At 39.2% G+C, this 22,114-nt stretch overlaps 1 protein-coding gene across 4 annotated transcripts in view; it reads left to right on the plus strand.

Moving 5' to 3' along the window:
* The window catches only part of LOC108439006 (cingulin-like protein 1), an 89,522-nt gene that overhangs the window by 55,004 nt on the left and 12,404 nt on the right, over positions 1-22,114 (plus strand). For 2 of the 4 annotated variants that reach the window (XM_037546178.1, XM_037546180.1), the window contains exons 3-10: positions 2,262-2,364; positions 2,806-3,021; positions 13,516-13,917; positions 16,561-16,806; positions 17,679-17,765; positions 18,138-18,275; positions 20,452-20,547; positions 21,260-21,466. In XM_037546178.1, the coding sequence (XP_037402075.1) occupies positions 2,262-2,364; positions 2,806-3,021; positions 13,516-13,917; positions 16,561-16,806; positions 17,679-17,765; positions 18,138-18,275; positions 20,452-20,547; positions 21,260-21,466 (1,495 nt within the window). The remainder of the gene's footprint in view (positions 1-2,261; positions 2,365-2,805; positions 3,022-13,515; positions 13,918-16,560; positions 16,807-17,678; positions 17,766-18,137; positions 18,276-20,451; positions 20,548-21,259; positions 21,467-22,114) is intronic. The other 2 variants (XM_037546179.1, XM_037546181.1) reach the window with 2 other exon arrangements.

Here is a 22,114-nt window from a genome sequence, read left to right on the forward strand (position 1 = left end):
CGTGTGTGTGTGTGTGTGTGTGTGTGTGTGTGAAGTGTTTGTGGTGGGTATGGGGGTCCACGTGTAGGGGTTGTGGACAAAAGTCAGATTCGATGTTTTGATGATTTTCCAAGTCAAAATAAGGGAACACACCCTCAACACTCTTTAAAAATAAAGGTTCTTTTAAAAATGTCGTTTTTAAAAGCTGTTCGTGGCAATGGGGTGCATGTTTTTCAGATGTATGACTGTTAGCCCATCGTTCCATATATAAACTCCGAAGACTCGTGTAGGTCCACTGGTGGTTGTGGATAGTAAATAAAATGTCCATATCTGTGTTGTAGTCATGGCGACGCCTGGTCCCTATCACCACCACTGTAAAGACATCTGAGCCATTTCACGCCAAATCACTCTGAATCTCTCTGTTTACGTCTCACACGCTGAATTATGGAGGAATTTTGATGGAATTCCCCTTTAAATTCCCCAAGTATATCTGCCAGTGTAGACAGTGGCACTACATTAAATGACTTTAAACAAAGAAACTTTTGTTACATGTCGCTGTTGTCAGAACAAAACCTTGTATCTCCAAAATTAAAAAACTTTTCAGGAGAAGGAAAAAACGACTTCACTTCTAATGTAAGTCAAGGGAACCAGAATTCTTTTCAAGTCATTTTGGGCTGGTTATTGTGGTCAATTCTTCATGAAATTTAAACACAAAGTAAAGGGCAACAGACAGTTTGAAATTATGTCAAAAACTGAAAAATGGCAAAAATTCTATATTATGTACACACATTATATTTAAAAAATTATATATATATATATATATATATATATATATATATATATATATATATATATATGTACGACCCTGAGCGAGAAGCGGCTTAGAAAGTGTGTGTGTGTGTGTGTGTGTGTGTGTGTGTGTGTGTGTGTGTGTGTGTATTTATATAGTACTGTGTGAAAGTTGTAGGCATCTAAGTACATTTTTAAACACGTTTATCACAATATACATTAGAATAAATTCATATTCATAATTCAAATAAACATGAAAACAATAAAAAGGAACAAGAATTTCTCGGGTCCATATTTTTCCTGGAAACCTTCACAGCCGCCACAGAGACTCGTTAATATCATCAATTACATCATGAGCTCAATTTACTGAGCACTGATTGGTCAAACCAGGAGCTGCTTTATAACTACATATAATACTGGGCTTCCTCGAGGAGAGGCTTGGAGATGGGTAAACAAACACACCAACATCCAGGGCCCATTTCGTGGAACAGCAAATTTACCTTCATTTTAACCGTCTCTTCTGACTTCTCTATTTTTGTGATGTCACAAAAAAAAACAATGCTTTTTAAATATCTGGCTTTTTGACCGACAGCTGTTTAGCTCCACCCACCCTGAAGTTATAAAGAGTGTTTCAGCTCTCAGTGCTCCTTGAATGAGGCGAAATACTGGGCAGCCAATCAGAACAGAGCTCACTTGCATCCATCAGCCTTAAAGGTGCAGCAGGTTTAAGTGTCAGGGATAAAAAGAGGCTATACAGTAAATGGAGTATAACTGCTTTTGGTATGTAAACCTTGGAAAATAATAATGGAGAATATGGGACTTTTATTTACTTACAGATAAATGAAGTAGTAGATATATTTAAGAAAATGCTGATATATTATTATGGTATTTATTATTATTGATCATTTAATGGTATTTATAAATACTGATATATTATTATGGTACTTCTCAACTTTGCTGCTTCAGTTTTGTTGCGGCAGTTTACATGTTTACTGTTTATTTTGTCAGGAAAACCGTAAAGTGATGACAGTTCTATTGTACAGCAGTGTCCAGGCTGGTTACTCTGGTCATTTCAGTGCCCATCATTATAGCCATAAGTGGCTCTCGCTCTCTCTCTCTCTCTCTCTCTCTCTCTCTCATGCATATTTCTTATCATAAGTTAATTTTTTTGTTGTTTCTTTGTTTTTCCCCCATATTTTGTTGTTGTTTTCAGTGAAGTTCAGATATGCAGTGTTTTTTTACTTATTTGTCTGCTGGACTAAACCAATGAGCAGACAAGTGAACACCTCCCTCTAGTGGAGGCCTCATTCATTGCAGTCAAGAATGTGTGAAGCGTCTTACGCAACATGAGGCAGCCGAGTCACTGTGATTCATATTTATGGCTTTTTGCTTTGACCTTTGTGCACAGATTTCAAGACTTACATTCTCACTAAACTTAATCTTTATGTGTGTGTGTGTGTGTGTGTGTGTGTGTGTGTGTGTGTGTGTGTTAGGCTAAGGTCAGTGCGGCTGCAACAGAAAGTCTTGTGCTGTGACGCACCAGGTCCAGAGCTGCAGACAGAGGCTGAAAAAAGCACAAACACAGAGACTTGTACTGTAAGTACCTTAAACTGATCCAGCATAGAGAGACCACTGGCCACTTTATTAGAAACACCCACCTTGTACTTCCACTCACTGGCCACTTTATTAGAAACACCCACCATGTACTTCCACTCACTGGCCACTTTATTAGAAACACCCACCTTGTGCTTCCACTCACTGGCCACTTTATTAGAAACACCCACCTTGTGCTTCCACTCACTGGCCACTTTATTAGAAACACCCACCTTGTGCTTCCACTCACTGGCCACTTTATTAGAAACACCCACCTTGTGCTTCCACTCACTGGCCACTTTATTAGAAACACCCACCTTGTGCTTCAACTCACTGTCCACTTTATTAGAAACACCCACCTTGTACTTCCACTCACTGGCCACTTTATTAGAAACACCCACCTTGTACTTACACTAACTCGCACTCTTTCTCTTTGACTCTCAGTGCTTCTCAGGGAACAAGCAAGAGCTGCCTAGGTGTATTGTGGGTAAAGCGGCCCACGCAGAGCGCCTACGCTTTCGAGAGCAAGCCCTCGTCGCTCTACTGAGCATGCTAGGAGAAGACATCCAGAGGTACCGACAGGAAAGCACGAGACTGGACCATCTCACCGACAGGCTGACCAACGGCATGCCAGGGAAGAGTCAGCTGGACACTAGCATGGTAATGACCGCACTAACTGTGCTACCATTGCACCACAAAGGCTTTAACACTTTAACCATTTAACCCTTTTACTGCATGAATTACGAAACACACATTAATTATTTTGGGGGTACTTTGCGTTTTGTTGCCATATGGCAACACTGTTAATCAGTGGGGCTGCAATCTGCAATGTATACAGTGAGCATTAACCTGTACTCTGCCACAGGACACACGCGATTATAGGGATAAAAGATCCCATTGTATAAGCTGCGGATTGCATTTCACCTGGTGTTGCCATATGGCAAAAAATCTATTTTTACCATTTTCCATACACCCATTGTTTCTAAGCTGATTTTATGCATGATGGCATAAACCTGACATAAAAATTATACCCCTCTAGCCCATGCTTGGCATTGGACATGGTGACCTTAGGCTCATGTGTGTCCTTGTTCTTCATGATGGAGAGATGTTTACCATCGCTAGACATGCATAAGACATACAGCAGTGGTTTCCTTAGTATGGATTCAAGCAAACTACTGAAAATATGGCAAAGCTAACAGTGATTCATTCTTGAAAATCTCTATTAATCTGGGCTTAGATTGATTAATCTGGGTCTGGAAAAAGGCTTATAATGTGACGAAAGTCTTAACTGTTAGAGAGACTCTTCAAACTGTTACTCAAGCTACTGTTTAACCCTTTACTGAATGATGTTGCCATATGGCAACATTTACTTGAACCTTCTGCCTGATATAATATAAAAGCATTTTTTCCATTTCTTTGAGAAACTGAAGGCGCTTAATGTTATTATTATAACAGCTTTACTGTACTATCTTCAGCAAGACAGCTAAAAATGTTGCCCTATTTTAGCTAAATGCTAGCTAACAACATAATGCTAATGCTAGCTATTCAGCAAAAGTCCTGTGAACAAATTTTGTGTCTTTATGTTGAAAATCTAACCAAGCAATTTCCCGCCCAATAAGCTAAAGGGGGCTATTTGCCCCTTGTTTAGGGCGACTTCTTTATTTGGGCACAGCTTTTTAAGGTAAAGTGTACGTTTTGTTGGTTGTCCGAGGGTCAAAATGAATGTAATTGCGCACAAAAGTTCGGGCTTCCTCAGTAAAATGACTGAAAAATAACATTTGGTGTAATTTTATCATGATAAAGTTTGGTCAGTAAGGGGAGCAGCACACACTCACCACTTGGCCTCAAACTCCACCTATGACCACAGCCATTGGCTGTCATTTTATTGGCTCCCTTCAGAAACATCTGCACGAATTAGGGCGTGTTGTATGTCTATGATGTGTCAAAGAGATCCTGGAAGGCTGGCAGTTAATTTCACACATGGAAGCTGATTCAGCACTTAATCCTCCACTTGTTTCCACATCATGTTCAGGTTTCACAAGTCAGGCTAAAGGTCTATGCAGGAATGTTATTTCTAGTTCCAATCCGGTCCGTTCCCACAAGATTTTAGCCCACTCTGGTAGAAAATACGGTAGGAATCATTTGTCCCACTCCTGCCTGCAAATGAAGCATTTAGTCCTGCTCCCGCCCGCACAGTTCTCTCGGGGTGACCTGGCATGTTCATTATCCTCCGCTGAAATAACACGGCAGTCATGGTGATCAGTCTCACTGTGAAGCAGCTTCACCAGTGCCATTTTTTCCTGGTGAACGCAAAGCAGGAATTAAACCACAAGTGGTTATGTTTGATGTTCTGCTGGGCAGCTGTGGCCTTCAGACTGAAGGCTCCGTCATCTCTGTGAGCTATGAGATTGCGCATGTTTTTCACATGATTGGTTGCTTTGCAGCTCTTTAGAATGACATAATTTGCTTATATATATGATTTAGTGATCAATCTGCTTCATTTAAGCTTTTCATTAACCCCTTAAATCCCAGACTTATTATATCTTAAAGCGTATTATTCAGTAACTACAGGCGCTTCAATGCAAACTGTTATTCTTAAATTAAAGAAGTACGTAATAAAGCTTTGGGCCATGGCCTGCATGCTTTGTCCCGCTCCCACCTGCAGTGGGTTGTCTACCTGCCCACTCCACTCCCGTCCACAACACTGAAAATTAGTCCCATGGCCAAGATACTGTGGTGGCTCCTGCAGGGCCGGTGGGAATCCCGCAGGAGTGCAGACCCCTGAATCAGATCCCAATCTTCTACATCATTAAAAGCGGTCAAATCTGTGTTGTTTTTTATTGTGACGTTGACGAACAAGGGCTGATATTTTCTGGAAGTACTCAGTGAAAGTGAAACAGTTGTTCCTGAAGTCTGGTGATGTGAGACGGATTCAGGCGTGTGAGGAAGTTTGGGGACTATTATCCTGGATCACTTTCCTCCGCATCACTCCTTTCTGTCCCTAAAGCGCTTTGTTAGAGAGCTGATGGTGATCAGCGGTGTAGAGACAGCTGTGTGCGCAGGTTCACCCACACTCCCAGATGCTGGTGACGGCGAGACGTAGAGTGAGAGCTGGATGGAACATCTGTCCCTTCACCTGTCCTTCAACTGGTACACTCATCCTCCCTTCATCAGCTGTTTTGTGCACGCTCAATATGTAGTCCTGTGTAGTGTGGTGTTCACACTTTATGCTATAGCGTTAATGAGCTTTTTACCCAGAATTCTACTCACACTACACACACACACACATACATATGTATGTATGTATGTATGTATATGTGTATATATATATATATATATATATATATATATATATGCATTTAATGGTGTTAATAATTTATTAATGGTCATTAATACGTTAACTATGACCACAAAATTACAAAATATTGAAAAGCTACAAAATAATTTTGAAATGCTAATTAACATATGTAACATAAGTATTTACAAAAAGAAGAAAACTTTATTATTAATGTTAAAACTTGTGGTTTTAATGCATTTATTAATGTTCATTAACATGTTAACTATGCATTTTTTAAAAAATTATAAAACATTTTTCATTTGTTTGAAAATCTGAAAAAATATTTAATATTTATTATTTATTTATTATATTTAATATAATAAACATATTATTTTATGTTTTTTTGAAAATAGATATTTACATAAAGAAGTGTTTTTTCTTTTGTTTGAAAAATGTTAAGTATTTCAAACATTTTTTGGTATATATGTTTTACATATACGATTTAAAAAATGATGCATATGATAAAAGTTCAAATATATATATGTGTAGTTATATATGAGTAGTTTTAATGAATAATGTCAACACATTGTTTTATCATTAAACGTTTAGTATTAATATTAAAACATTTGTGGTCATAATATGTTTATTAATGTGTGTTAATGTGTTAAGTATGAGCAGAAAAATTTCTTTTGCTCAAAAAATATATCAAATGACAATATATTTTATTTTACACATTAAAGAAATTATAAATGATATATATTTCTTAAAAAGTGTATATAGGTATAGCATTAATGAGTACTGTCAATACAAAATATTTCAGTGTTAACAGATAAGGATACAGGAACATGGAACATGGATAATAAATATATAGAATAAATTACATTATATATATATATATATATATATATATATATATATATATATATATATAATTTTTTTCCAGTTTTGTCCTTTACATTGTGTGTAAATTTCATGATGAATGGACTAAAGCTAACGGCCCAGAATGACTTAAAAAATTCTGGTTCCATTGACTTACATTAAAAGTAAAGTAGGTTTTTCCTTCTTCTGTAAAGTTACTATATATATATATAATTTTTAAACATGTATGTATATAAGGAAATAAACAAAAATGAATGAATTAATTTAATCATTTACTTGGGACAGTGATTGCATGAGTGCTGGGTACCGTGTGAAGTACCCTAACGTTAGTGACACAGAAAACAGAGACATGTGCTCGCTCCAGCAGTGTGGAGAGCCAGAGGCAACTTCACTGTCCTACATAATTAATTGCCTTTGTGCGTTAATTCGGCTGGCGAGGCTCTTTTGGTGGTTTGCACATTTTGCACAGCTGAAATTGGACGAGATGCAGGCTCTGCTTACGCTGTGGAGGAGATCAGCTGAGCTGTCTGGCTGGGTGGAACCTTAATACTGGCTCCGAGTGGAAGAGCAGGGCTACGTGGCTTTACTGCTGCTGCTGTGCCTTTTTAGAGATTAGAGTGTGAGTGGATTCCACAACACACACACACACACACACACACACACACACACACAAACATACACAAACATATACACGCATGCACACACACACACACACGCACGCACACACACACACACACACACAAACACACACACAAACATATACACACACACACAAACATACACACACAAACATACAAACACAAGCATATATACACACACACATACAAACATACACACACACAAACATACACACGCACAAACATACACACACAAACATACAAACACAAGCATATATACACACACACATACAAACATACACACACACAAACATACACACGCACAAACATACACACACAAGCACAAACATATACATACACACACAAACATCCATACACAAACATACACACACAAACATACACACACAAGCACAAACATATACATACACATACACACACAAACATACACACACACACACACAAACATACAAACACAAGCATATATACACACACGCATACAAACATATACATAAACATACACACACAAACATCCACAGAAATAAACACACATACACATACAAACATACACACGCAAACAAACATACACACACACAGACACACACACACACACAACACACACATATGCACACACACACAGACATGCACAAACATACACACACAACACACACACACATATACACACAAACATACACACACACTCACACAGATACACACACACACAAACGCACACTCAGACATACGCAAAACACACATGCAAACACACAGAAACAGTGTGAAGTTGGTAATCTAGGTCAGGACGCATGGCAAATTCAGCACCATATGTCGCTTCAGCAGCTTCCCCTGAGGAATAAACACATAAACTCTCTCTCTCCCTCACTTTCTCTCGCTCTGACTCTGACTCTGACTCTACTACACTCTCCCCTCCTCTCTCGCTCTCTCTCTCTCTCTCTCTCTCTCTCTTTCTTTCTTTCATGCATCAGTTGGTTTATCTTCATTTCTTATTTCCCCCCTTTTCTCATCGTACTGTTTTACTCTCTTTCTCTGTTTGTTCTTTTTCTTCCTTACTTTTCCTTCTGTCAGTTCTCACATTCGTCCACTCTCTCCCTCTCTGAAGCACTTGTTCATTCTTCCATTCACATGTATTTGCAGTGCGTGTCACAGTGCGCGCACACACATACACACACACACACACACACACACACACACAAAAATAACCAATACTGATCTTCCTGTCTGCTCAATCTGGGTGTGAATGTCCTCTGCTGAGGGGGATTAAAGCATACCATATAGACAGTGCATGTGTGTGTGTTGCCGTGGGAATGAGACAGATGTACAGTAATGCCCTCTCTCCCACAGTGGGACCCTCAGTCCGCCAGCTGATAAAAAGCGGCTCGGCAAACCGCTCACAGCAGCCCATCGAGAGCGAGAGAGAGAGAGAGAGAGTGTGTGTGTGTGTGTGTGTGTGTGTGTGTGTGTGTGTGTGTGTACAATACATATGTAGTACATTGCATATAGAGCATAATAACCTGTAGGTACTGACATATATAATACATATGGTACACTATATACATATATATGTTTAAACAAACACACATATGGACCAAAATGTCAAATTATCAAATGGGAATATAGGTACATGTGTGTGTGTGTGTGTGTGTGTGTGTGTGTGTGTGTAAATATATATAAAATACCTGTATGTTCCTGTATATATATAAATGTACTCTAATGGGACATCTTACTACTTATAACTGTTGTTGGAACAAAACCTTGTATCCCCAGTTTTGTTGTTTTTCATTTTCTGGCATATTTTGAAAATGCGTCTTTACATTGTCTGCAAATTTCATGAAGAATGGACCAAAAGAAGTGGCTCAAATTGACCTGGAAAGACGTCGGGTTCCATCGATTTCCATTATAAATACAGCAGATTTGTGAAATAGGTCCGTAAGTGTATGTACCACATATGGGCTATATTTTTATGACACATAGGTACGGCCACAGGAACACACGCCAAATAACATACTCGTTTCAGTAGCAAGTGCTTTTGGGCAAGAGGGGGTTTGTGGGGGGTGTTGCTGCTGCTGCTGCTGCTGCGTCGATGGGCTTGGCAACAGCGGCGCTCTGTTGTTTGGCGTCTGTGGCAGGATTGGCGTCCCTGACGGAAAGAAGTGCTTTAGGGATTTCCTTAGAAAAACGCACTGTTTCTTTTTTTTCTCATGATAATGATTCCAGTCATAAAGACGAATCGCAAGCTGTCACAGGCTTATATGCTTATATGCTTTTATTTAGTTTTGATTCGTTTGCTCCAATCGCAGATTCGCCTGGCTTTTGTCTCTCGGGGGGGGGGATAAGAGATAAAGCGTTCATCATCGTATGAGATCATATTTGGGGGGGGCTGGATTAATCACATTACAGTCTAGATTAAGCGATTATCCCTCTAAGGCCCTTTAAATACAGTAAGCGATTAGCATTGAGGCCCAGGGGGAGCGCGCTGGCCCTTTTCCCCACTCCCAGTGCCCTTTCCCTGGGGAAGAATGCTGGGCGAGTCCCTGGATTAGGCCGGATTTTCTTCATCCAAGTAATCCACTGGACACTGGCCAATTTGCATAACCTGCATTAGCATAATTATGTTCTGTTTATTCATTAATATAAAGAGTATTCAATTACGGCGGCAGCTTTCATCGGCGTGTTTTCGTCCCGGGGTCGGGGTCACGCTTATGTTTGCTGATGGCCAGATGTTAAGGTGTCACTGCTTTTTGACTACTGAGGGTCACGTGCCGCAGATAAATGTTTAGAAAAGGAGAAATGCCCAAGTAGAGAAAGAGAGAGCGACGCATGGAGCTTATATAATTTGAATTTGTTGCTTTTCTAACCGCCTAATCCCTTAAGCATGGAATAATATGCGATAATGCAATTACATTTGGCAGAGCAGCACATTAAGTTCATCCTTCCACATGATGGTGCACATTACAGCCGTTCCAAACCCCCAGCGACTCCCTCATAATTAAAACAGACACATTATCCAGCAGGGCCGCGCTGCTGGAAGATTCAGCTTCGCAGACAATGCGAGATGAATATCTTTGCCAGTGATATATTTATTACCGAATCTTTTCCACGGGAAGCGTTTGATACGTGGGATAGGGTGTGGACAGCTCCCTCGCTGATGACTGAAACAGCTTGAAGAGCTGTTTGATCATCTCTGGCTCAAATGACATGCTATGGTAGAATTGGTGAGTTAAGACCAGGCCTTCAACATGGCGGTGGTAGTATTAGGGAGGACTCTGAAAACTTTGGGCTGGAGTTCTGGGGCTGCTGCCTGTAGCTAGAAGGCCCGACCCCCTCATAGCTATGGCAGGACTGACGTAGGACTTACGATAGATCGGAAGAAGGAGGGGTTTCAGCCCTCAGCCATCTTCCTCCCTCCAAACTTCAGTTATAACATAACTACATTAACATGATCGCAACAGAAAACAAACCTAAATGAGGTATTTTTCTGCAAATTTTAGGGCACAACAGAGTTGTGGGGGGTGCCATAACTTTAGCATAGGCCACATTTTACATATTTTCTATGTATGTTAAATTAAAATGTGTAAAGGATGTTTTAACTTGTTTACAATGAAAAAAAATCAACAAACTTTTGCAAAATCGTTTTAAAAAAGCAGGTAAATTGACTCAAAAATTCAAGTTTATTTAACATTGAATAGGAAGTTAAAAGAATGTTAGATTCTGTGTATATTAAGTGTATTACATTATTTATATATATATATATATATATATATATATAATATATCGCTGCTGTCAGAACAAAACTTCGTATTTCTGAAATGCTAGGAGAAGGAAATAACATACATTACTTTTAATGTAAGTCAGTGGAGCCAGATGTTTTATGAGTAATTTCGGGTCATTTCTTTTGGTCCATTCATCATTAAATTTATACACAGTATAAAAAACAACAGGCATTTTCAATTTATGTAAAAAAAAAAACGTAAAAACGACAAAAATGAAGATACGAGTTTTTGTCCATCAACAGCGATATATAACGTTATTTAGAGGTTACAAAATAAAATATTTAATAAAAATGAAAGTAAAAACCTTTTTAAGCAAAACAAATATGAAGTGTTTTCAGATCTGAGGCACCTCAAAGACGAAAGCTTTGAGTGCTGTTTATCTGATGGGGGCAGTTTTGGTGTCAACCAGGTCTCCCAGGTGGTTGTTAGGAGGCCCATTTTTTCTGTAGCTTTTAGCATGTTTTGAACTCCAGTTTTGGAAACTCCTGTTGCTTGTCAGCAGCCGATGGATGTTGGATAAACGTTTCTAAAATGTAGGAATTTCTATAGAGATTCCAGGGCAGTAACCAGGCATCACCTAAAAATTCTGCTCTTCCAATATAATAAATGCTTGCCGAAGTTTTGCGTTATGTTTGGCTGATTAGGACATGCCCGGACGTTCAACAGAGCCCAACAAGGCCTTTTAAACCGCGGAGTCTTTTGCTCCGTGTGTGTCGTGGCTGTCAGCTCACTTTACATCTTGGGTTTTCATGATATGACCTGCAGAACTGCCCCCTGTTACGTCGCCCCTTTGAGATTGATCTCTGTTTTAGTGATGAAAGCGAGAATCGACAGCCAACGACGGCCTCTATTCCTCGGCTTCCTGTCTGTAACACCATGTGACGCCTAAAACGATAGAGCTTGGCCATCATGGCCTGGCCAAGCGTGACGCTGTTGACAGCCTTTACCCCGGCTCGCCGTGGTCTGTATTCGGCGTGTCCTAAGATGCCGCCACTGCGAATCAATGTCTTGCTTGTCGTCCCGGCGGAATTGCAAAGCCCCAGGTGCGGACAGGTCTGACGGATAGCCGCTGCCGCCACCTGAGCTTTTCCTCATGCTGTCTGCCTCCACTCTCGGCTCTCCAGTAACGGCCGAGGTGATCTGGCAGCTGTGATGTCGAGTAACACGCCCAGACACTCAGCTGAATTCCTGAACTAAGAGGCTTGTCTTGCAGTGTTGGTTTAGCTGAGCGCTAGCTGGGAGGCTTCTCGCTTTAGATGGTTGTTTTGGCTGCCGTGAGGCTTGAAGGAATAGTTTGGCAACAAAAAATAACTTTTACGCCCCAAATGTAGTAGATCAGCCAAGACATGTTTGGCTTCTTTGGTTCTGCACTGGAGATATGGGGCTAATGAAGCTAACAAGTATTAGTAGCGATTGGCATCGTGCCTCAATCATGACACACATGCCTCAACGTGCTGAGTTGTTGAGTAATCTCAGAGATTTGTGTGGTTTCTAACTCTGTATGTCACACTGCTGTCTATAAACATGGATAAACTTTAAGGCTAGAGCTGTTTTTTAGCTATGCTAACATGCTTTTGTATATGCTCACATGTAATATTGCCAGAAACCGCATAAACAAGTCTATTACCTACTGATTCAACATGGGTTCTAACTCTGTATGTCCTACTGTTATCTATAAACCTGGACAAAATTCAGGCTACTACTGTTTCAGCTATGCTAGCATACATTTGTCCATGTATTTACATAACAGATTGACATATTGTTTCAGAAACCACATAAGCATGTCTATTAGAGATTACTTGAAGACTTCACATGGGTTCCAGCTCTGTATGTCAAACTGTTATCCAAAAACAAGGACAGAATTCCGGAGTCACCAAGGCTACTACTCCTTTTTTTAGCTATGCTAGCATGCTTTTGTCTATGTTGATACATAGCTGGTTGCCATATATTGCCAGAAACCACACAAGCAAGTCTGTTACTTAATGACAACTTTGTTTTTAACAGTGTATGTCATATTGCCGTCTATTAAAATTGACAAAGCTCGAGCATCAACAAGGCTAGTATTGTTTTTAGCTATGCTAGCTTACTTTTGTCCATGCATATGCATAACAGATTCTCATATATTTTCATAAGCATGTCTGTTAGATTGCTTGACGGCCCAACATGGATTCTAACTCTGTATGTCAAGCTCTTATCCATAAACAAGGACGAAATCAACAAGGCTACCACTTATTTTAGCTATGCTAGCATGCTTTTGTCCATGTTCGTCCAAAACAGTATGTCTTGCAACGTCAAAAGTCTATTTAAGATTACATAACAGCTCTTAACTTTGTTTAGTATGTGATGACTTAGGCTAGCAGTTTAGCATGGTGTTAATTACTGCTAATGAACTTCCCTTGCATGTTAGCTACATTAGCTTTGCAGTTCCAAGACTAAAACTAAAGAAGCAGACTGAGCTGTTGGAAACATTAGCTTTGGCACATTTTGTGGAAGACTGTGTACATTTAATTTTTGACAAATGCTGAAGGTGTTTTCATCAACAGTGGAAAATATGGTTCACTATCCATGTTGACACGAGGGCTGGTATGTTTCTCAGGGAACAGACAACAAAGACTCTTTGCTTAACTCCGAGCACAGCGCCGAACTTTCAAACGGACACACCGAGGGCCACGCCAACATGGAAGACGAGGAGAAGAACTGGAGAGCCAATACGAAAACCTCGCTGGTGAAGGGGCTGAGGCGCTCAGGAAGCGTGAAAAACCTCATTCACAAGTTCTCCGTTTCCGACGGCGATGGGCTGACCTCGCCCAATGGCAGCCCCAAACTTGGGGTCAAAAAAGGTCACGATGTGGTTAGAGTTAAAGACGGGGCGGAATGTGGGAAAGAGCAGGAAAGTCCAGGTCCTGTTGTAATGATTACGCCCCCTATTGAAGAGTCAGTAAAGTCTGGAAAAGCAGGCTCAGGCCCTGGAGACCAAGGCCCTCCGCTCAGCGGCCCGGTAAGTCTTGGGGTGGTTCGGCAAAGTGGACAAGATCCACGGAGCATGCAAGTCTGCATCAAGTTGCATGAGGAAGCGCATGCATGACCCGCACACAATGCCCTCAAACAGCACCAGCCAGGTTTTACCCCACGTGCACTGCTAATTAGCATGCTACTAACCCTGCCTCAGCCAGAGTTTTAATACAGCAGGATGGCACAAAATCAGGCTTACACCGTTTACCCCTAATGAAGTCGATCAGCCAAGACGTTTATTTATGTGGTTGGATAGTGTAGTGGTTAACACCTTTGCCTTCTACGCTGTAGACTGGGGTTCAATCCCCACCAGGGCAAGCGCCCTACACTATACCAATAAGGGTCCTTGGGCAAGACTCCTAACACCTCCTTGGCCTACCTGTGTAAAAATGATTAAATTGTGAGTCACTCTGGATAAGAGCGTCAGCCAAATGCACTTTGTGTTTTAGGAGCTGCAGGGCTAATGCAGCTAGCGATTATCACCATGCTTAAATTATGTATTTGTATTTATGGCATTTGGCTGACGCTCTTATCCAGAGCAACTTACAATTTGATAATTTTACACAGGAAGGCCAAGGTGGTGTTAGGAATCTTGCCCAAGGACCCTTTTTGGTACAGTGTAGGGTGCTTGCCCTGGTGGGGGATTGAACCCCAGTCTACAGTGTAGAAGGCAAAGGTGTTAACCACTACACTAACCAACACCAATTTATCACACACTTGCCTCAATCTGTGTTGAACTGTAGTAGACTGACTTATGTGGTTTCTGGCATTGTATGACCTACAGTTATTGTCAAGAATGGACCAAAGTGCGGTTCGAAACAGTTGATGCTACTGTTTCCAGATGTGCTAGCGTGCTTTAGCCCATATTTATCAATAACAGTGCGTCATACAGAGTCAGAAACCACGTACGCAGGTCTATTTGAGATTATTGACCAACTCCACACGGTTTAAGGCAAGTGCGTGATGATTCAGTGCGAAACTAAAGAAGCAAACTTCATGCCTCAGCTACATTTGCAGCAAAACGGACAACAAGGTAAAGGTGATTTTGTGCTAAACTGCGGCTCGCTTGTTTTGAATGCAGGACTGATTACTGCACGTTCTGCTTGAGAGCTGGTTTATTTTACGCTCAGTGTCTTGTATGCTTGGCCTTGATTGAAATTCAGCTTTGCTTTAATGCGCCCAACACTATTTGCTGCCCAGCGCAGCTCGGTTTGCATGTGTTGTCAGTGTCGAATGGCGATTGTGCACTGTGCATGCATTCGCATGTGTTTGCTTCAGCAATGATAAGGATGAAATTGCACATTGTGACTATCTTGCTACATAGTGTGAATGATCACAGAAGAGTGAAAATACTTTGGTGAATGGACTATAATAAAATAAGGATTGACCCACCTCTTAAAAAGCACTACTTCTTCCATTAAGCGAAGACTCCATAAAACAAATCTGCAGTGAGAACGGCAGCGGCAACAAATCAGTCAGATTTAATGAGGATGAGAAATTCAGGAAAAGTTCTTTTAGACATTTGCTGTCCTGGATCATCTGGAGCGTCGGGCTGTTTCATTTGCGGGACGCTTAGGATCAAACTATGTGCCAGGACTATAAACAGACTCTGAGCTAAGCTGAGCTTTATCTGGGGAAGTGTAGTTGCTATTTAACATTTTAATATGATGTCAGTTTCACTTTTATAAAATTTCTGCATAACTAAATAGAAACAAAGCCACTCAGAGTGGTCTGATGTGAAATGCTCTGTTTCCAGTGGTGCTGAAAGGAACCAACTCTGAGAATTCCACCACAGAGGGTTGAATAAATATGCTGCCTCATATCTAGGACATTGCTTTATGGTAGTTTCAAGGTTTTGGCCTTAAATTTATTGATGCATTACATTTGTTTTTCAGATTTACATTATTTTACTCTTTTAAACCATTAGATATAAAAATATGAAGACATGTAAATTGACTTGCGCTGTTATATAGAAAATAAATGGCCTATCAACACCACTGAACAGTGAAACCTTTCACATCAAACCCACTCAGACTTTTTGTCTCAGTGATTGAATTGTACTGAAATTTCTTCTATATTCAATTCAAATGGAGTAAATACTACTGCATAGAGCTTGTATTTGGGTGGTTGGTTAGTGTAGTGGGTAACATCTCTGCCTTGTAGACTGGGGTTCAATCCTTACCTTGGCAAACACCCTACACTATACCAATAAGGGTCCTTGGGCAAGACTCCTAACACTGCCTTCGCCTACCAGTGTAACAGTAATCAAATTGTAAGTCACTCTGGATAAGAGGATCTGCCAAAAATACCGTAAAATGTAAATGTATGTGCTATTAAAACATATCAAAGATAAATATTTATAGACCTATAATATGAAATAATAGAAGATAAATATAAATAAACCTCATGTACACAATGACAAGACCTCCTTAGCATCTGATGTTTCATCAACAAGCTGACGCACACAGTGAAACATTGCAATTGAATAGAGGCTAAACTTGCATATTGCAGGCTTTAGTATTGCAAAGGAAAACATCACGATAACAAATATCAATTAACAGTATACTGTACATACCTTAACAAACACAGGTGCTCAAACACGTCTAACTATGTGTTTTCTCTCCTGCAGGATTTTCAGTTTGACAGAGAAAAGCAGCTGGACAGGCCTCCGTCCGAAGATGAGCCGGGTACCCCTAAACGCCCCCCAAATCCAAGATACCAGCTGTTCTTGGGCACAGATCGTTTTGGGAATGGTGCTAGTGGACCAGGAGGACCCCTGGGCACCGGGGCAAATGGAACCATCTCCAAAACTTCAATAACCCGCCGCTCAATGGAGTCCTTGATGTCTAAAGACTGGGACAGCAGTTCTGACAAGGTGAGTCTATATGCAAATATTTACACAGAGCTTTAGCGACAGGGCAAATCAAAACCGAAACAGTTAAAATACTGACGGTACTGAAAAAGATTCTGTACTGAAATTAAGTCAGTACTAATGTAGCTCCTTTACTAAAATACTTTAAGTACTGACATAGATTCTTTACTGAAATTAAGTCAGTATTGAAATGGATTCTTCCCTGAAATTAAGTCAGTACTGAACTGGATTCTTTACTGAAAGTCAGTACTGAACCACTCTTCACTGAAATACTGTCAGTACTGAGATAAATTCTTTACTGAAACAATAAGTAGCAACATAGATTCTTTACTGAAATTTAGTCAGTACTGTAATAGTTCCTTTACTGAAATGAATTCAGCACTGAAACAGACTTTTTACAAAAATACTGGCAGTACTGAAATAGTCTTTAGTAAAAAAAATCAGTACTGAAATGGTTACTTACCTGAAATAAATCCAGTACTGCTGTAGACCCTTTACAGATATAAAGTGAGTACTGAAATGTATTTACTGAAATACTGTCAGCTCTGAAATAGATTCTTTACTGAAATTAAGTCAGTACTGAAATGGTTACTTACCTGAAATAAATCCAGTACTGCTGTAGACCCTTTACAGATATAAAGTGAGTACTGAAATTTATTTACTGAAATACTGTCAGCTCTGAAATAGATTCTTTACTGAATTAAAGTCAGTACTAAAATATTTGCTTTATTGAAATAATGCTTACATTAATATACCATTTTGTACTGTATTTTAAGGGCATGTCTTAATGTGTGACCATGGCCTTTTTAGGTTTGAGGTAAATGGAGAGTTTCAGTTAAGTCAAGTAACAGGCTGCCTTTTCTCTCCTCTTACAGACTGAAAGTCCTCCCAGAGTTTTCAACAGTCCCTACTCCACCGTCTCCGTAGAGTACAACCCTGCAGGCAGGATGTCTGAGTACAAGGTGCCTAATATTTGCTGTTTTGTTCTCAAATAAAATGGTACAGATACAGTATGTGTGTATTTACCAGCATCACAAAGTTCAGGATATTTGGGAAGTACACTCACGAGAAACACCCTCCTTGTGCTTCCACTCAGTGGCCACTTTATTAGAAACACACACCTTGTACATCTGCTAACTGGCCACTTTATTAGAAACACACACCTTGTGCTTCCACTAACTGGCCACTTTATTGGAAACACCCGCCTTGTGCTTCCAATCACTGGCCGCTTTTTTAGAAACACCCACCTGCTCCTATCTTACAAATGTACAATTACAGACTAATAAAATGTGTAGAGTTTATTGGGGAGTTTATAGAGTTTGTATGTGTTTCAGAGTCCTGAGCTGCTGTCTCCAGCCACTTCTGAGCTGAATTTGTTTGGTCTGAACCGCAGCTTGAGCCCCGTGACCACGCCCACCCTGCAGTCCCCTCGCCCACGCTTTTCCTACGACTCACTCACCAGGAGACGAGATGTAAGAGTAATACAGATTAATTAGGACGAAGCTGTAAAAACCGATGAAGTCTAGATAGATGACTGTCGCGCTAGATGATTCTGAAATCAACACCAAAAAATGCTTGTAGTAGTGTTTTTCTTCTGTAAGTGGCTACAGTTAGAGTTAGGTTTATTATATCAGAGCCCATTTCAATCCATTGAAGTTCTTGCAAGTGTAATATGTTTGTTTTCACTGTCTGTAAATAATTTCTCATCTGAAATAGAGCCGGTACTGAAATTATTACTTTATTGAAATAATCACGAAATAATATGAAACCATTTTTTACTGAAATACTGTCAGTACTGAAACCATTTTTTACTGAAATACTGTCAGTACTGAAAGAGATTCAAAACTGAAATACTGTCAGTACTGAAACCATTTTTTACTGAAATACTGTCAGTACTGAAAGAGATTCAAAACGGAAATACTATCAGTACTGAAACCATTTTTTACTGAAATACTGTCGGTACTGAAAGAGGTTCAAAACTGAAATACTGTCAGTACTGAAACCTTTTTTACTGAAATACTGTCAGTACTGAAAGAATTTTTTACTGAAATACTGTCAGTACTGAAAGAGATTCAAAACTGAAATACTGTCAGTACTGAAACCATTTTTTACTGAAATACTGTCAGTACTGAAACCATTTTTTACTGAAATACTGTAAGTACTGAAAGAGATTCAAAACTGAAATACTATCGGTACTGAAAACATTTTTTACTGAAATATTGTCAGTACTGAAACCATTTTTTACTGAAATACTGTCAGTACTGAAACCATTTTTTACTGAAATACTGTCAGTACTGAAATAGATTCAAAACTGAAATACTATCAGTACTGAAACCTTGTTTTACTGAAATACTGTCAGCACTGAAATAGATTCAAAATTGAAATACTGTCAGTACTGAAACCTTTTTTTACTGAAATACTGTCAGCACTGAAATAGATTCTAAACTGAAATACTGTCAGTGCTAAAAACTTTTTTACTGAAATACTGTCAGTACTGAAATAGATTCAAAACTGAAATACTGTCAGTGCTAAAATCTTTTTTACTGAAATCCTGTTAGTACTGAAAGATTCAAAACTGAAATACTGTCAGTGCTAAAACCTCTTTTACTGAAATATTGTTAGTACTGAAATAGATTCAAAACTGAAATACTGTCAGTGCTAAAACCTTTTTTACTGAAATACTGTCAGTACTGAAAGATTCAAAACTGAAATACTGTCAGTGCTAAAACCTTTTTTACTGAAATATTGTTAGTACTGAAATAGATTCAAAACTGAAATACTGTCAGTGCTAAAACCTTTTTTACTGAAATACTGTCAGTACTGAAAGAGATTCAAAACTGAAATACTATCGGTACTGAAAACATTTTTTACTGAAATATTGTCAGTACTGAAACCATTTTTTACTGAAATACTGTCAGTACTGAAACCATTTTTTACTGAAATACTGTCAGTACTGAAAGAGATTCAGAACTGAAATACTATCAGTACTGAAACCTTGTTTTACTGAAATACTGTCAGCACTGAAATAGATTCTAAACTGAAATACTGTCAGTACTGAAACCTTTTTTTACTGAAATACTGTCAGCACTGAAATAGATTCTAAACTGAAATACTGTCAGTGCTAAAAACATTTTTACTGAAATACTGTGAGTACTGAAATAGATTCAAAACTGAAATACTGTCAGTGCTAAAACCTTTTTTACTGAAATACTGTCAGTACTGAAAGATTCAAAACTGAAATACTGTCAGTGCTAAAACCTTTTTTACTGAAATATTGTCAGTACTGAAAGATTCAAAACTGAAATACTGTCAGTGCTAAAACCTTTTTTACTGAAATATTGTTAGTACTGAAATAGATTCAAAACTGAAATACTGTCAGTGCTAAAACCTTTTTTACTGAAATACTGTCAGTACTGAAAGATTCAAAACTGAAATACTGTCAGTGCTAAAACCTTTTTTACTGAAATATTGTTAGTACTGAAATAGATTCAAAACTGAAATACTGTCAGTGCTAAAACCTTTTTTTACAGAAATACTGTCAGTACTGAAAGAGATTCAAAACTGAAATGGTCATTAAGTCACAAAGCCATAGTTTGAGATTTGTGTATTTGATTGTGTTCACACTGGATGTTGTGTCTCTTATAACAGCAGACTCCTCCATCTCAGATGTTAATGAGGAACAGCTTACCCAACAAACGGAATTACATCGAAGAACTGACCAAACAGCTGGACACCTGTCAGAGAGTGAGTACAGAACCAACCAAATCTACACTATACAAACGCCGTTTTTGTCTACACTCATTTAGTTATATGTCCTTATTTATTGATCAGAAGGTAGTGCGATATGGCACAACTATAACATCACAAGACTTTTTTAAACAGATTGTATTTATTTAACAAAACCTTGTATCTCCAAAACAGTAACTTTACAGGAGAAGGAAAAACATTCTTTACTTTTAATGTACGTCAGTGGAACCAGACATTTTTCCAAGTCTTTTTGGTCCATTCATAATAAAATTTACACACAGTGTAAAGGACAGCAGACATTTTCAGACCATGACAAATTGAAAAGGTCAAAAATGGAGATACAAGGTTTTGTTCCCACAGCAGCGATATATATTGAATGTATATTTGGATTTTGAACCATTTCTATTGGTCCATTCATCATGGAATTTGGATGTAACATAAAGGGCAAGTGCCTTTCTTCAAATTATGTCAAAACATGAAAAAACAACAAAAAATGGTGACAAGGTTTTGTCCCACAGCATTTATGTATCGTTACTTTTGGTTTGCAATTTCTAGGCTAATATCTTTCTATGCACGTTTTAATTATACACTTACCAAAACTGCAAGCAAATTAAAAGGGAATTTGTTAACTTGTGAGATTGGAACAATTTTGCAGCAATAAATATGATCATTTCAAATGTTTTCTCTGTATGTCTCTCGCCCTCCACAGAGGAACCAGTTCCTGGAGGCCGAAAGCATTGAGCTGGAGAAGGAGCGCACTCAGATCCGTTTCGAAATGCGAGGCTTGCTGGTGAACAATGAGGACCTGCTGCGTATGAACACTCAGCTGCAGGGGGACCTGAAGAGGATGAGGGACAGGATTGTGGAGCTGGAGAGCAACAACAACGTCATGGTGGAGCGCTTCAGGCAGATGGAGGTCAGATAGCATTATTTACACAGCAATAGGCCGCAGCATGCAGTGCAATGCAGTGATTTTATAGCTATAAGCCGTAACTTTAAGCGTCAAGCCGTCAGTTTGGGCCTTAAATGTCAAAACCCGGGCAAAACATGAGGAAAAATCCACCTCAGCTGTGATGCTAACTTCTGCTAGCGTCCCTATAGGATTCCAAAAGTTAGCTTTTATACATATCAGTATGCGATTAGTTGATTCCTCTCTCAGGTCATAATTATGCTAGTTCATCTAATGCGTTAGGCCTTCTCTTCAGCCTCTGAAGTCCTAACCAATAGGAGAGCTTAGCAGTATCTAGATACCACAGAGAAAACTCCTGATTGGCCAGTTTTCCACTCTGCCTTTCAAGAATTAACCCGTTAATCCCAGTAATACTGTAATACTTGCAGAGTTTAAATACAAGCATAATTCTATTGTAATAACAATAAAGTAAAAATTGCCGACATATGTTTTTTTTTAGTTCCCCGAAGTCATTAGGCCTTGTCTGAGGGCCTTGAGGTTCTGAGGGTAGGCATGATAAGAAACATCAAAATATAGCAAGATAAAGCACAACAGTAAATTTGTGTTAATAATGATCACAATAAAACATTCATTCCACCAAGCAACACACTGACA

Source organism: Pygocentrus nattereri, chromosome 16 (assembly GCF_015220715.1).
Source record: "Pygocentrus nattereri isolate fPygNat1 chromosome 16, fPygNat1.pri, whole genome shotgun sequence".
Classification (NCBI taxonomy): domain Eukaryota; kingdom Metazoa; phylum Chordata; class Actinopteri; order Characiformes; family Serrasalmidae; genus Pygocentrus; species Pygocentrus nattereri.